Here is a 17,146-nt window from a genome sequence, read left to right as displayed (position 1 = left end):
GTCCTCTACCCCAAAGAACCTACTCAACCTCGCCCCCGTCAAGTGCGCTCTGTGGACCACCTTAAATTGTATCAGGCTGAGCCTGGCACACGAGGAGGAGGAATTAACCCTACCTAGGGCATCAGCCCACAGACCTTCCTCGATCTCCTCCCCCAGCTCCTCCTCCCACTTACCCTTCAACTCTTCTACCAGCGCTTCCCCCTCTTCTTTCAACTCCTGGTGTATTTCCGACACCTTGCCCTCCCCGACCCATACACCCGAGATCACCCTATCTTGAACTTCTTGTGCCGGGAGCAACGGGAATTCCCTCACCTGTCGCCTCACAAAAGCCCTCACCTGCATATATCTAAAGGCATTTCCCGGGGGTAACTCGAACTTCTCCTCCAGTGCCCCTAGGCTCGCAAACGTCCCGTCGATGAACAGGTCCCCCATTCTTCCAATCCCTGCCCGATGCCAGCTCTGGAACTCCCCGTCCATCTTCCCCGGGACAAACCGGTGGTTACCCCTGATCGGGGACCACACCGATGCTCCCATTGCACCCCGGTGCCATCTCCACTGGCCCCAGATCCTTAGCGTTGCCGCCACCACCGGGCTCGTGGTATACTTTGTCGGCGAGAGCGGCAGCGGTGCCGTCACCAACGCCCCCAGGCTCGTTCCTTTACAGGACGCCATCTCCATCCTCTTCCTTGCCGCCCCCTCTCTCTCCATAACCCACTTGCGGATCATCGCCACATTTGCTGCCCAGTAGTAGCTCCCCAGGTTTGGCAGCGCCAACCCTCCTCGGTCCCTACTGCGTTCCAGGAACCCTCTCCTTACTCTCGGGGTCTTATTCGCCCACACAAACCCCATAATACTCCTGCCTACTCTCTTAAAAAAGGCCTTAATGATCACGATGGGAAGGCACTGAAACACAAACAGAAACCTCGGAAGGACCACCATTTTGACCGACTGCACTCGACCCGCCAGCGAGAGCGGTAACATGTCCCATCTTTTGAAATCCTCCTCCATTTGCTCCACCAACCTCGTCAGATTCAGTTTATGTAGGGTCCCCCAACTCCTGGCTATCTGGATCCCCAGATACCGAAAGCTCCCCTCCGCCCTCCTCAGCGGTAGGCCCCCTATCCCTCTTTCTTGGTCCCCCGCCTGTAATACAAAGAGCTCACTCTTCCCTACATTGAGCTTATAGCCCGAAAACTCACCAAACTCCCTTAGAGTCTGCATGACCTCCACCATCCCCTCCATTGGATCCGCCACGTACAGCAACAGGTCATCCACATATAGCGACACCCGATGCTCTTCTCCCCCTCGGACCACCCCCCTCCATTTATTAGACTCCCTCAATGACATGGCCAATGGTTTGATCGCCAATGCGAACAACAGGGGGGACAGGGGGCACCCCTGCCTCGCCCCTCGGTACAGTTGAAAGTACTCCGACCTCCGCCGGTTCGTCACTACACTCGCCATCGGGGCTCTGTAAAGGAGCTTAACTCAATTGATAAACCCTACCCCGAACCCAAACCTACGCAGCATCTCCCAGAGGTACTCCCACTCTACTCGGTCAAAGGCCTTCTCCGCGTCCATAGCTGCCACTATCTCCGCCTCTCCCTCCTCCGATGGCATCATTATCACGTTTAAGAGCCGCCGCACATTGGTGTTTAGTTGCCTGCCCTTTACAAATCCCGTCTGGTCCTCGTGGATTACCCCCGGGACACAGTCCTCGATCCTCGTGGCCAGCACTTTTGCCAGCAACTTTGCATCCACATTGAGGAGCGAGATCGGCCTGTATGATCCACATTGCAGTGGGTCCTTGTCCCGCTTTAGGATCAAAGAAATTGTCGCTTCCGACATTGTCGGGGGCAGGGTCCCCTCCTCTCTTGCCTCATTAAAGGTCCTCACCAGTAGCGGAGGCCAACAGGTCTGCGTACTTCCTGTAGAACTCCACCGGGAATCCGTCCGGTCCCGGGCCTACCCCGCCTGCATGCTCCCCCAACCCTTGCTCAGCTCCTCCAACCCATTTGGTGCCCCCAAACCAGCCACCTCTTGCTCCTCCACCCTCGGGAATCTCAGCTGATCTAGGAATCGTCTCATCCCCTCTTCCCCCGCTGGGGGCTGGGATCTGTACAGCTCTTCATAAAAGGCCTTGAATACCTCGTTTATTTTCGTTGCACTCCGAACCGTGGCTCCCCTTCCTTCTTTTACTCCCCCTATTTCCCTTGCTGCCATCCTCTTACGGAGCTGGTGTGCCAGCATCCGACTAGCCTTTTCCCCATACTCGTAGGTCGCCCCCTGCGCTTTCCTCCACTGTGCCTCCGCCTTCCCTGTGGTCAACAGGTCAAATTCCGTCTGGAGCCGTCGTCTTTCCCCAAGTAATCTTTCCTCCGGGGCCTCTGCGTATCTCCTGTCCACTCTCAAAATCTCCCCCACTAACCTCTCCCTTTCCATACCCTCTGTCTTCTCCTTATGAGCCCTAATGGAAATTAGCTCTCCCCTGATCACCGCCTTCAACGCCTCCCATACCACCCCCACCCGCACCTCCCCATTGTCGTTGGCCTCCAAGTACCTTTCGATACACCCCCTCACCTTCCCACACACCACCTCATCCGCCAGCAGTCCCACATCCAGCTGCCACAACGGGCGTTGGTCCCTCTCCTCTCCCTGCTCCAGTTCCACCCAGTGCGGGGCATGGTCCGAAACGGCTATAGCCGAATACTCCGTCCCCTCCACCCTCGGGATGAGCGCCCTACCCAGAACAAAGAAATCTATCCGGGAGTAGGCTTTGTGTACATGGGAGAAGAAAGAAAATTCCCTGGCCTGCGGCCTTGCAAACCGCCATGGGTCCACTCCCCCCATCTGATCCATAAACCCCCTAAGTACCTTGGCTGCCGCCGGCCTCTTTCCAGTCCTTGATTTGGAGCGGTCCAGTGCTGGATCCAACACTGTATTGAAGTCCCCTCCCATTATCACGCCTCCTATCTCCAGGTCCGGAATGCGCCCCAACATGCGCTTCATGAATCCTGCATCATCCCAGTTCGGGGCGTATACGTTTACCAACACCACCCATGTCCCTTGCAGCCTACCGCTCACCATTACATATCGCCCTCCATTGTCCACTACAATAGACTTGGCCTCAAATGACACCGCTTTCCCACCAATATTGCCAGCCCTCTATTCTTTGCGTCCAGTCCCGAGTGGAATACCTGTCCTACCCATCCCTTTCTTAACCTGACCTGGTCCGCCACCTTCAGATGTGTCTCTTGGAGCATGGCCACGTCCGCCTTCAGTCCCTTTAAGTGCGCGAACACTCGAGCCCTCTTCACCGGCCCATTCAGGCCCCTCACATTCCACGTTATCAGCCGGATTGGAGGGGCTCTCACCCCCCCCCACGCCCCGCCGACTAGCCATCTCCTTTTCTGGGCCAGTCCCGTGTCCACGCCTCACTCACCCTCCAGTCCCCCAGAGGGGGGACCCCCGTCCCGACCACCTCTTCTGTGTCCCATTCCCTTTCGACCAGTGCAGCAGCAACCCTTTTTCTCCCCCCCTTCCCCCCTCCCCTCCCCCCAGCTAGACCCCTGTCTAGCTTTTTTGCTCCCCCCATGTCACTCCCGTAAGTCAGCTGACGCCTGCTGACCCCGGCTTCCCCCGCCGTCTCATTGACCTCCCCGCGTGGGAGTCTCCCAATCCATATGCATTCCTTCGTTCCCCTTCCCGCCTTTCTTCCCGCGCGCGGGAAAAAAAAAACGCGCTTTCCAAAGCCCGCTCTGCCCCCTCTGGCGCAGCTCCTGTCGCGGCCTTGTCTCTATCCCCCAGCCCATGTAACATTTCCTGCGCGTGATTGACCCCCTATATTCAACAACCATCACACATCAAACCCCAAAACATCCCCCCCACCCTCATAAACCCTCAGTTAGAGTCCAACTTTTCGGCTTGTACAAAGGTCCACGCCTCTTCAGGCGTTTTGAAGTAATAGTGTTGGCCCTCAGAGGGCAGTGAGGCTATATGGGTAGAGATCAGGAATAAGGAGGGTGCAGTCACAATGTTGGGGGTATACTACAGGCCTCCCAACAGCCAGCGGGAGATAGAGGAGCAGATAGGTAGACAGATTTTGGAAAAGAGTAAAAACAACAGGGTTGTGGTGATGGGAGACTTCAACTTCCCCAATATTGACTGGGACTCACTTAGTGCCAGGGGCTTAGACGGGGCGGAGTTTGTAAGGAGCATCCAGGAGGGCTTCTTAAAACAATATGTAAACAGTCCAACTAGGGAAGGGGCGGTACTGGACCTGGTATTGGGGAATGAGCCCGGCCAGGTGGTAGATGTTTCAGTAGGGGAGCATTTCGGTAACAGTGACCACAATTCAGTAAGTTTTAAAGTACTGGTGGACAAGGATAAGAGTGGTCCGAGGATGAATGTGCTAAATTGGGGGAAGGCTAATTATAACAATATTAGGCGGGAACTGAAGAACATAGATTGGGGGCGGATGTTTGAGGGCAAATCAACATCTGACATGTGGGAGGCTTTCAAGTGTCAGTTGAAAGGAATACAGGACAGGCATGTTCCTGTGAGGAAGAAAGATAAATACGGCAATTTTCGGGAACCTTGGATGACGAGTGATATTGTAGGCCTCGTCAAAAAGAAAAAGGAGGCATTTGTCAGGGCTAAAAGGCTGGGAACGGACGAAGCCTGTGTGGCATATAAGGAAAGTAGGAAGGAACTTAAGCAAGGAGTCAGGAGGGCTAGAAGGGGTCATGAAAAGTCATTGGCAAATAGGGTTAAGGAAAATCCCAAGGCTTTTTACACGTACATAAAAAGCAAGAGGGTAGCCAGGGAAAGGGTTGGCCCACTGAAGGATAGGCAAGGGAATCTATGTGTGGAGCCAGAGGAAATGGGCGAGGTACTAAATGAATACTTTGCATCAGTATTCACCAAAGAGAAGGAATTGGTAGATGTTGAGTCTGGAGAAGGGGGTGTAGATAGCCTGGGTCACATTGTGATCCAAAAAGACGAGGTGTTGGGTGTCTTAAAAAATATTAAGGTAGATAAGTCCCCAGGGCCTGGTGGGATCTACCCCAGAATACTGAAGGAGGCTGGAGAGGAAATTGCTGAGGCCTTGACAGAAATCTTTGGATCCTCGCTGTCTTCAGGGGATGTCCCGGAGGACTGGAGACTAGCCAATGTTGTACCTCTGTTTAAGAAGGGTAGCAAGGATAATCCCGGGAACTACAGGCCAGTGAGCCTTACTTCAGTGGTAGGGAAATTACTGGAGAGATTTCTTCGAGACAGGATCTACTCCCATTTGGAAGCAAATGGACGTATTAGTGAGAGGCACCACGGTTTTGTGAAGGGGAGGTCGTGTCTCACTAACTTGATAGAGTTTTTCGAGGAGGTCACTAAGATGATTGATGCAGGTAGGGCAGTAGATGTTGTCTATATGGACTTCAGTAAGGCCTTTGACAAGGTCCCTCATGGTAGACTAGTACAAAAGGTGAAGTCACACGGGATCAGGGGTGAACTGGCAAGGTGGATACAGAACTGGCTAGGCCATAGAAGGCAGAGGGTAGCAATGGAGGGATGCTTTTCTAATTGGAGGGCTGTGACCAGTGGTGTTCCACAGGGATCAGTGCTGGGGCCTTTGCTCTTTGTAGTATATATAAATGATTTGGAGGAAAATGTAACTGGTCTGATTAGTAAGTTTGCAGACGACACAAAGGTTGGTGGAATTGCGGATAGCGATGAGGACTGTCTGAGGATACAGCAGGATTTAGATTGTCTGGAGACTTGGGCGGAGAGATGGCAGATGGAGTTTAATCCGGACAAATGTGAGGTAATGCATTTTGGAAGGGCTAATGCAGGTAGGGAATATACAGTGAATGGTAGAACCCTCAAGAGTATTGAAAGTCAAAGAGATCTAGGAGTACAGGTCCCAGGTCATTGAAAGGGGCAACACAGGTGGAGAAGGTAGTCAAGAAGGCATACGGCATGCTTGCCTTCATTGGCCGGGGCATTGAGTATAAGAATTGGCAAGTCATGTTGCAGCTGTATAGAACCTTAGTTAGGCCACACCTATGTATAGTGTTCAATTCTGGTCGCCACACTACCAGAAGGATGTGGAGGCTTTAGAGAGGGTGCAGAAGAGATTTACCAGAATGTTGCCTGGTATGGAGGGCATAAGCTATGAGGAGCGATTGAATAAACTCGGTTTGTTCTCACTGGAACGAAGGAGGTTGAGGGGCGACCTGATAGAGGTATACAAAATTATGAGGGGCATAGACAGAGTGGATAGTCAGAGGCTTTTCCCCAGGGTAGAGGGGTCAATTACTAGGGGGCATAGGTTTAAGGTGAGAGGGGCAAGGTTTAGAGTAGATGTACGAGGCAAGTTTTTTACGCAGAGGGTAGTGGGTGCCTGGAACTCACTACCGGAGGAGGTAGTGGAAGCAGGGACGATAGGGACATTTAAGGGGCATCTTGACAAATATATGAATAGGATGGGAATAGAAGGATACGGACCCAGGAAGTGTAGAAGATTGTAGTCGGGCAGTATGGTCGGCACGGGCTTGGAGGGCCGAAGGGCCTGTTCCTGTGCTGTACATTTCTTTGTTCTTTGTTGTTCTTTGTTCTTGTATGTGACCCACAGTCGCGCTGGCTGCAGCATTCCGAATTTCACTTCTTTCCGGTACATCGCCGCTTTGGCCCGGTTGAAACCCGCTCTCCGCTTTGCAACCTCCGTGCTCCAGTCCGGGTATATTCGGATCTCTGCAGTGTCCCACTTACTGCTCCGCTCCTTCTTGGCCCATCTCAGGACCCACTCTCTGTCCGTGAACCGGTGGAACCTCGCCACCATCGCCCTTGGCGGCTCATTTGCCTGGGGCTTCTTTGCCAGCACCCGATGTGCCCCGTCCAACTCCAGCGGCCTCGAAGGGGCCTTCGTGCCCATCATCGCCTCGAGCACCGTGCTCGCGTATGCCCCGGCATCAGCCCCCTCCACTCCCTCAGGGAGACCCAGGATTCGCGGATTCTTTCTCCTCGACCTTTTCTCCAGGTCTTCGAGTCTTCCCGCCCACCTCTTGTGTAGCGCCTCGTTCTGCTCCACTCTCACCGCCAGGCCCACGAGCTCGTCCTCGTTCTGACTGACTCTTTTCTGTACCTCCTGGATCTTAGCTTCGTGGGCCTGCTGCGTGATCCCGAGTCCTTCAATTGCCGAAAGCATAGGCGCCAACATCTCCTTTCACATTCCTCGCGCTGCTCCTCGAAGCAGCGCTTGATGAACTCCTGCAGCTCCCCTTTGGCCCTGGCCGCCGCCATTTTATTTTCTTTCCCTCGCTTCTCCCGTTGCTCCAGTGCCGCTCCTTTGGCCGTTACACTTCTGGTCCGTTTCATAGGAGTTGGCAGTGTTTGCTTCACCAGTCTGCCCCAAAAAGTCTATGGAAACTCCTGAAAAAGGTCTGAGAGTCGGCTCCAGGCGGGAGCTGCCGAATGCGCGACCTACTCCTCCATGGCCGCCACCAGAAGCCTCGTCCCTGCTTCTTCAATGGCCTTGGTAGATCTTTTCACAGTTGTTCCCTCTGCTGCTAGAATTCACCTTTGATAGAGTCAAGCCAGATTGCAGCTTTAAGCTTGCCCTTCCCCCGCCTGCATGCTGGAAGAGGCCCTCGTCTACTGCTGCAGCTCAAGCCAAATCTTTCACTGTTTCTGCCGGGTCTGGTAGCTAAAAGACACAACACTCCTGGGGGACACTGTCAGGGGAATGCTGCAGCCTTCTTCCCACACCGGGAAATGTCAAACAAATGCCGTGGGGGCCCTGTAAAAGAGCCCAAAAGTCCGTTCCAAGCGGGAGCTGCCGAATATGCGACCTAGCTCTGCATAGCTGCACCCGGAAGTCCACCGTATCAGTATCAAGACTGAACCCTGTATGCCCTTATTCTGTGACAATGGAAGCTCTACTGGGATAAAGGGCATTCATCATCTGACCAAAGAGCTGTGTTTGTAATCATTGGTCCAACCAATACTGTGTGAAGGTTTTGCCTGTATCGAACAGAAGGTCCCAGATTTGGTTACAGGTCTAGACTGAGTTGGTCTTAGACAGGGCAACAGCAGAGGTTACAATTGGCCACAGCCGAGGGTGGCACGGTGGCGCAGTGTTAGCACTGCTGCCTCACGGCGCTGAGATCCCAGGTTCGACCCGGGCCCCGGGTCACTGTCCATGTGGAGTTTGCACATTCTCCCCGTGTCTGCGTGGTCTCATGCCCGCAACCCCAAAAGATGTGCAGGGTAGGTGGATTGGTCACGCTAAATTGCCCCTTAAATGGAAAATTCGGTACTCTAAATTGGCCGCACCCTTCTTGGGCTAGAGAAGCGAACAATTCAAATGTGTTCATTTTTTTATTGCATCTGATTTCTCTAAATATTGTTTGGAAGATGGAGAAACACTTAAAGAATGGAAAACCACTCTTGTTGCACCTATTTTTACAAAGGGAAGCAGAAAGGATGCTGAGAATTATCGGCCGGTTAGTTTGACTTGCTACGTTGGAACATTAATGGAATATTATGCTGTAGAGACCATCTGGACGTTTTGGAAGGAGCGTGGTCTTATTGGGAGCAACCAGCTTGGCTTCATACCTGGGGGATCGCGCACCTCAGAGTTACTTGAATCTTTGGAAGATGGGACTGCGATAGTTGTCAGAGGTCAATGGTGAGATGTAATTTACTTGGATTTCCCAAAACCTTTAATTCAGTGCCACTGGGGCTGGTTTAGCACACTGGGCTAAATCGCTGGCTTTGAAAGCAGACCGAGGCAGGCCAGCAGCACAGTTGAATTCCTGTACCAGCCTCCCCGAACAGGCGCCAGAATGTGGCGACTAGGGGCTTTTCACAGTAACTTCATTTGAAGCCGACTTGTGACAATAAGCAATTTTCATTTCATTTTCATTTCATTCATTTCACATATACAGTTATTGAACAAGTTATCTACACTGGGGATTAAAGGCAAAAATTACTAGTGGATAAAATAATTTTTGTTAGACTCAGTAAATATAACAGAATTCACAAAATTATTTCACCACATAAGGAAATCCTTTCGTCCATTTTATCTCTGCTACCTCCCCGTAGGAGGAATTTACCAAATGTCGCTGTCTTGTATTCTCCCCCAGCCCTTCACATCTTCCTTTGCAGATAATTTTCCAATTCCCTCTATCAAATCTCCTCCCAGCAAGAAGAACAGTTTCAACCTCTCCATTCTATCTATCGAGCTGAAGCTCTCATCCCTGGAACCATTCTCATGAATCTTTTTTACACTCTCTCTAATGCCTTCACATCTTTCCTGAAACCTGGTGCCCAGAACTAGACGCGATACCCCGGTTGAGGCCAAATCAGTGTTCCATACAAGTTTAATATAACTTCCTTACTTTTATATTCTATGTTCCTATTAATAAAGCCTACTAAATGCTTTATTAATTGCACATATACACACAGGTCCCCTTTCTCCCGCACCCCCTGCAGAATTTCACCCTTTATTTTGTCTCTTTGCGTTCTTCCTACCAAAATGAATCACTTCACACTTCTCTGCATTAAATATCATCTGCCGCTGGTCCGCCCACTCCTCCAATCTGTCTCTGCCCTTTTGCAGTTCGACACAATCTTCCTTACACTTCACAATGATTTCATGTATCAACCACAATTTCTTAAATTGTGCCCTGTACACCAAGGTCTTGGCCATTAATATATATAAGGATATTAAGGAAGCTCCACTAAAATACTTCCTCCAGTCCTAAAAACACCCGTTAACTACAACTCTGCTTCCTGCCACTTAACCAATTTTGTATCCATGTTGCTATTGTCCCTTTTATTCTATGAGCTATTATTTTGCTCGTGAGTCTATTGTGCGGAAATGTATCAAATGCCTACCGGAACTCCATGTTCATCAACAGCATTACCTTCATGGGCTTTCTGTTCCACGTTTGCAGATGATACAATGCTTGACGGGAATGTGTGTTGTGTGGAAGATGTAAAGCAGCTACAGGAGGATTTGGGCAGACTTTGTGTGTGGGCATGAACATGGCAGCTGGAATATAATGTGGAAAATGTAAGTTAATTAATTTTGGGCGGCACGGTGGCACAGTGTTTAGCACAGCACCAGGGTCCCAGGTTCGATTTCCGGCTTGGGTCACTGCCTGTGTGGATTCTGCACATTCTCCCCGTTTCTGCGTGGGGTTTCCTCCGGGTGCTCCGGATTCCTCCCACAGTCCAAAGATCCGCGGATAAGGTGGATTGGCCATGATCAATTGCCCCTTTGTGTCCAGGGATATGTAGATTAGGTGTGGGAGTGGCCTGTATAGGGTGCTCTTTCAGAGGATCAACATAGATTCAATGGCCGAATGGCCTCCTTCTGCACTGTAGGGGTTTTATTGTTCTGTGGCAGAAGGAACAAATGTGCAGAGTATTTCCAAAATGGTAAGAAATTCAAAAGTGTAGATGTACAAGGGGACCTGGATGCCCCTGTCCATAAATCACTGAAGGCTGACATGCAGGTGCAGTGAGCTATTGGGAAGGCTAATGGAACACAAGCCTTTCTCACAAGAGGGTGTGTGTACAGGAGTAGTGAGGTCCTGCGTCAATTGTATGGAGCTTGGTTCGACCGTACCTAGAGCAGTGTGAGCTGTTTTAGTCCCCTTAACTCAGAAAGGATGATATTGCCACAGAGAGAGTGTAACAAACGTTCACCAGGCTTGTTCCGGGGTATGGCAGGACAGTCTTGTGAAGCGGGATTGGGCAAACTGGGGTCTGTATTCTCTCGAGTTTCAAAGAATAAGGGGCAAAGTTCTTCACCTCACGCCGTCGGTAGCAGAGTTCCTGGTGAGGCGGTGAATCCAGTGTCGGGGAGAAAGCGGGGGATCGTTGCCAGGCATCAACAGCTTCCGATGTTCTGGCCCCCGCTGGCATCGAGATTGAAGTTCATGCCTACATGCCAGCGGGAGTTAGCATTCATGTCAAGAGGGCTAGAATACAAGACCAGGGATGTAGTTCTGAGGCTATATAAAGCTCTGGTCAGACCCCATTTGGAGTATTGTGAGCAGTTTTGGGCCCCATATCTAAGGAAGAATGTGCTGGCCTTGGAAAGGATCCAGAGGAGGTTCACAAGATTGATCCCTGGAATGAAGAGCTTGTCATATGAGGAACGGTTGAGGACTCTGGGTCTGTACTCATTGGAGTTTAGAAAGATGAGGGGGGGATCTTATTGAAACTTACAGGATACTGCGAAGCTTGGATAGAGTGGACATGGAGAGGATGTTTCCACTTGTAAGAAAAACTAGAACCAGAGGACACAATCTCAGACTAAAGGGACGATCCTTTAAAACAGAGATGGGGAGGAATTTCTTCAGCCAGAGGGTGGTGAATCTGTGGAACTCTTTGCCGCAGAAGGCTGTGGAGGCCAAATCACTGAGTGTCTTTAAGACAGAGATAGATGGGTTATTGATTAATAAGGGGATCAGGGGTCATGGGGAGAAGGCAGGAGAATGGGGATGAGGAAAATATCAGCCAAAATTAAATGGTGGAGCAGACTCGATGGGCCGAGTGGCCTAATTCGACTCTTATGTCTTATGGTCTTATGGTACTCGAATCCTCTCGCTATGAAGGCCAACATACCATTTGCCTTCTTTATCCCCCTGCTGTACCTGTATGCTTATCTTCAGTGACTGGTGTACGTTCATCTTAGCTCCATTCATCTTCCTTCACGTTCAGTAACTCTGAAGTGCTCTAACCGCAATGTTTATAAACATTATCTTTGATTGTTTGGTCCTGGTCCACTTCAAACAGAAAAATGTGCATTCCAATCACCCCCCATTCAGGCTTGAGTGATTTTGAAGTGCTCAGCTCCCTTAAGGAGTTAACCTCACGTCAGGGCCACGCTTGTCCAGACCTGGAGTAATTCTCACCCACGTGATTCCCAGCCCAGAGGCCTGGGGCCGGTGCCTGGCCCGATAAGTGGCTGCGAATGGGCATTAAGACCCATTTGTAACCTCTCATAAGATGTCAGAGCAGAATTAGGCCACTCGGCCCATCGAGCCGGCTCCGCCCTTCAATCACGGCTGATATTTTCTCATCCCCATTCTCCTGCCTTCTCCCCATAACCCCTGATCCCCTTATTGATCAAGAACCTATCTATCTCTGTCTTAAAGACACTCAGTGATTTGGCCTCTACAGCCTTCTGCGGCAAAGAGTTCCACAGAAAGGTAGAGGAGCAATGATGTCTTGCTGCAATTAGACAGGGCCATGGTGAGGCCACACCTGGGATACTGTGTGCAGAGAAAATTCTAAAGGGGCGATCCAATGGCCACGCTGCATCCGATAGGCAGCTCAGCGCCGTGCAGCATGGCCAATGGACCGGGAGTGATGTTTAGCTTGAATTTTAAAGGTTGATTATGGACACGATTCAGTGGTCGGGTTGCACGTGAGCGGACGGTCCGGCTTGTTTTGACAGCCTAAGAACAATGAATTTGAATAAGATTCAAGGTAATAAAGTCTTATCTTCAACCAGTGGCATTGGGTGGGTGGAAGTAAAGCATGTAGGGTGGAGAATTTGCAGTGGGTGACAAATTTAGAAATGCACTGATCATCCTTCTATTGATAGAGAGCGACAAGAAAAGCGGAGATGAGAAGAGTGACATGGAGGCACATCAGCAGCTCAGTGCTGCCACATGGTGGCATTAGTGAGGATTCATGAAAGGTCAGAATCACTAGGTGAATCGTTCAGATTATTAGAAAGCATGAAGACATTTCAGACTATTAATTCTTTAATAGCAAAAAATGTATTAATTCCATTTGGAACACTATCCCTCTCCCGTCCACTGCCATCGCAACCAGTGGCACAAACACTGGGAGGAGAGAAGTACTAAAGGACATGGTAGCACAGTGGTCCCAGTTTCGATTCCCGGCTGGGTGACTGTCTGTGTGGAGTCTGCACGTCCTCCCCGTGTCTGCGTGGGTTTCCTCCGGGTGCTCCAGTTTCCTCCCACAGTCCAAAGACATGCAGGTTAGGTGGATTGGCCGTGATAAATTGCCCTTAGTGTCCAAAAAGGTTAGGAGGGGTTACTGGGATAGGGTGGAGGTGTGGGCTTGGGTAGAGTGTTCTTTCTAAGGGCCGGTGCAGACTCGATGGGCCAAATGGCCTCCTTCTGCACTATAAATTCTATGACTCTGTGACCTTCCAGCAGGAATTACTGGATAATGATCAGGAACAACCAAATTTTCCTGCTCCCCGTTGTATCCCCACAACCTGTCACCCCCAATGTTCCTGGCTGCAATCGACTAACCGCTCAGAACAGTTTTGGAATCTTTGGAACCATCTGTCAATACCCGACAGACAGATTCTTCAGCTCCACATTTCCAATTTGATACCAGAGTGCAAACGTTCATTAGAAAAATCATCCAATTTCCATTTCCATTGAAGATCTCTCCCACAAACTCTTACACTGTGGACTTAACTTGAGTAAGGGATTGGTTTAGCACAGTGGGCTACATAGCTGGCTTGTAAAGTGGACCAAGGCCAGCAGCGCGGGTTCAATTCCCATACCAGCCTCCCCGAACAGGCGCCGGAATGTGGCGACTAGGGGCTTTTCACAGTAACTTGAAGCCTACTTGTGACAATAAGCGATTTTCATTTCATTTCATTTCAGTTTGAACATTATAAATGAAACATAATTAATAACAATTGTTTGAAAGCCCTAGAATGCAATATTTAAAACACTGAGGTTTTGGGTCGAATCTAATGTTTGCTAGTTCACCGACAACAGGGTTCTCCCTCCATCCTGGTCTCGTAACTATCTAACATCAGAAACGAGGTATAGTTTTAAGTGGGTTGAATTTAACATATCTGGGCCTGGAAGGATAAAACGTATAGTTAGATTCATGCTGGACAAAGGTGTCCAAGTTACAACTGTGTTTCTATTGTCCTCAGAGAGGTCTACGGTGTGAAGAACAAATAAAATACATAAGCATGTGGGGGTTGCTTAGCAACCTGAGGCCATCGTAAGGATAATAAAAGCTTTTAAGTGTTTGTTTTAGCTGAATTTGGGGGATGTTGGAGACAGGATTTCAGAGAGCAAGCATCTCTCAACATGCCAGAAGAAAGACTGGACAGGATGGGAGCTGCAAAGAGGCAGGCTTCCTAAAGTGCAAGTTACAGTCGAGATAACCAGGGAATTGGGACAGAAAGAGTGTTTTAGACTAGAGTTAAGAGATTAGAGACCAAGGTATTGTTCAGCATTCAAGGAACAGTAAACAAAGTATTCTGAGTTAAAGAGACAATTACAGTCACTAGATTTAAAGTGGGACAGCAGACTTCAGAGTTAGATGAAATGTTTGATGTCATTTTATAACGGTCTGGGAATCGAAAGTTAAAGCATTTGTGAGCAGTTTGCACAGCAGTCCTGAAATCCTGAAGGGGCTAATGTGAAATCCTGGACTGGGGTCACTGTTAAAAGTGGAGCGGAAGATTTGGTTGAAAGTGCCATTTGTAAAACCTGGACTAGATTACGGAATGCAAATCGCCAAGGGAAAATATTATTATGAGAGAAGATTTCAAAGCGTGTTTTTGGGAGTAGAGTTTAGAAACTCTCATGTGAAAATCATCTGAGGGGATTCTGAGGAGAAAACCACAGACACTAACTTGGGTTCAGAGCGGAGTGTGTGTTTGACCACAGTCACCTTGTCTGCTTTAAAGGGACTTTTTGTGTTAATGAGGCCATTGTAATTTATGATTTACTTTAGGGTAACCCATGTTAATCTTTAATCTGTATACTTGTTCAGCTAAAGAGGGAGTAAAGGATTGTTGTATAATAATCCAATTTTTCCATGTTTAATTTTTTTTCTTATTGTTAAAACTAATCAGAGGTCCTATGACCCTGTTCCTCAATGTTTTATAAAAAATCTGTAAAAGCTATAGTCTTTTGAGCCAAGGTTCCACTCTGGGAGCTTCCCGTCTAGTTATAACACCAACCAGGATCGTAACAATTCATTACCACTTTTGAATCCGTTCAGAAACACTCCCATTTCATCTTGTTCTGAAAGAGTGGCATTTTCTCTCAGCTCCACAAAAACTGGATTCTTTTCCTGAGCCAGACTTCATTGATTTCAGATTCGACAAATTGCAAGAAGCATTCAAAAGGCACAAACCGGTATCCAGCTCAACATGAATAATGGAATTCAGTTCCCTCCTTGTTTGGCCAGTACCCACAATCTTGCTCACTTTGAATGCTGACATATGGAGGGAGTTGGGTCTGATCTCATACATTCTCAAGTATAATACAGATTAGTCAAGGGGGCCCTCTACCTCCAGTGTAGCATCCTTGTATGTCAGCCATGTGTTCGAAGGGTCCTCCTCATCCTGTCTCTAATTTGTCAAAGTTGTACTTTAGCCTCAAGGATTGCATCCACTCAGAAGGGTTCCCTTGATTACCACATGATGCTTATTATTTTTGCTACTTTGGCACTTTAAGATAAGCAAGGTCTGAGTGAGGAAATGGACAATTGCCCTCCTCATCATGTAATTTGCACCACCTGATGTCATACACTAATTCCAAGCTGTAACCATCCTTCTCTTACCTTGCCTCCTCTTGGTCTGCATGTGTGATAGCGATACGGGGTGGGATGAGCAAGGGCAGAGTGGTCGGCCTCTGGAATCTGTCTACCTCTGGTGATCGGGACCTTGTCCTCCATTGTGGTACTTGTAGAGTGCCGGAGAAGGTGCGGCGACCTCGGCGTGGATCCATACCCAGCATACTGCTGGAGGTGTACGATCGACTGCATCGTCCCACATCCAAAGTCTCCTTGGTTTTCTTGAGGAAAAAAAAGAACAGAATGAATCAAACTTTGAACAACCGGGAGGACTGACAGTTTTGTTCTTTTACCAGTCTCAGCTGCCCACAGTTAATGATGACCTGCCTGCCACATTGGCCCCAATGCACACCATACAATTTTCACTGTCACTATAAATATTGACAGTTTGTTTATTTCACTCTCCTCTGCGTGTGTCTAGTGTTGGGTAATGGGTTTGAGAAGAAGTCAGAACTTCACTCAAACCACCATCTATGCTTCAGCAATCTTGCAATTTTTTTTATCCTTCACGTCCCAGCAAGGATGGCATCATTACCCCAGCAATAGATTCCATCTGCTCGCCCATTGTGTACACACCCCATTTAATACAGCAGGAACATTGCTGTTCACGCGGTTTGCCAGATATAGGTGATGGACTGTTAGTCAAATAGCAACATAACCAACACATTTTTGTGAAGTCAGGAAACTTAAAAGCAAGTGATTTCCTAACTGTTAACATCTCATCACGGAGGCAATCACACATTGTCTAAGTACAAACAGCAGGCTGAATTTGCTTGAAGACCAAACCTTGTCTGAAATTATCAGTGCCTTTTCCAATGGGGAGGTACAAGGTAAGTACTTAATGAATTGCTTGAAATAGTATAATTAATCTGTTATAGCTGACATATTTGGAATATGCTAAATGTTTTTACTATTTACTTGATATAAATGTCTGCCCCTGAGAAGTATAGTTGATGCAGTGGTCGGGAGCAGTACACAGATAGAATATGCTCCAGTGAGGGAAACAGATCAGATAGATAGAGACACAAAGAAAGATTATTCAGCTCATTCTACAGTCATAAGAACATAACAACTAGGAGCAGCAGTGGGCAATTCAGCCCCTCGCACTCACTCCGCCATTCAATACCATCGTGGCTGATCTCTCGGCCACAGACTCCACTTTCCTGCCTGTTCTCCATAACCCTTCAACCCCCATTACTAATTAAAAATCTATCTATCTCCTCCTTAAGTTTACTCAATGTCCCGACATCCACTGCACTCTGGGGTCATGAATTCCAGATTCACCACCCATTGAGATAAGTAATTTCTCCTCATCCTGGTTTTAAATCTGCTACCCTTTATCCTTAAAACATGACCTCTCGTTCTAGGTTGCCGCAAGGGGAAGCAGCCTCTCTATGTCTACCTTTGTCAATACCTTTTATCATCTTGTATACCTCAATTAAATCTCCTCATTCTTCTAAACTCCAGAGAGTATCGGCCTAAACCGCTCAATCTCTCCTCATAAGACAAACCCCTCATCTCTGGGATCAATCTAGTGAAC

General features: G+C 48.8%; 1 protein-coding gene across 3 annotated transcripts in view; it reads right to left on the bottom strand.

Moving 5' to 3' along the window:
- LOC140403126 (3',5'-cyclic-AMP phosphodiesterase 4B-like) overlaps window positions 1–17,146 on the bottom strand; it is a 965,446-nt gene that overhangs the window by 728,604 nt on the left and 219,696 nt on the right. For all 3 annotated transcript variants that reach the window (XM_072490777.1, XM_072490775.1, XM_072490776.1), the window contains exon 4: window positions 15,595–15,827. In XM_072490777.1, coding sequence (XP_072346878.1) covers window positions 15,595–15,827 — 233 coding nt within the window. The remainder of the gene's footprint in view (window positions 1–15,594; window positions 15,828–17,146) is intronic.

This window comes from Scyliorhinus torazame, chromosome 27 (genome assembly GCF_047496885.1).
Source record: "Scyliorhinus torazame isolate Kashiwa2021f chromosome 27, sScyTor2.1, whole genome shotgun sequence".
Lineage (NCBI taxonomy): Eukaryota > Metazoa > Chordata > Chondrichthyes > Carcharhiniformes > Scyliorhinidae > Scyliorhinus > Scyliorhinus torazame.
This window is presented reverse-complemented; position numbering and strand designations above follow the sequence as displayed.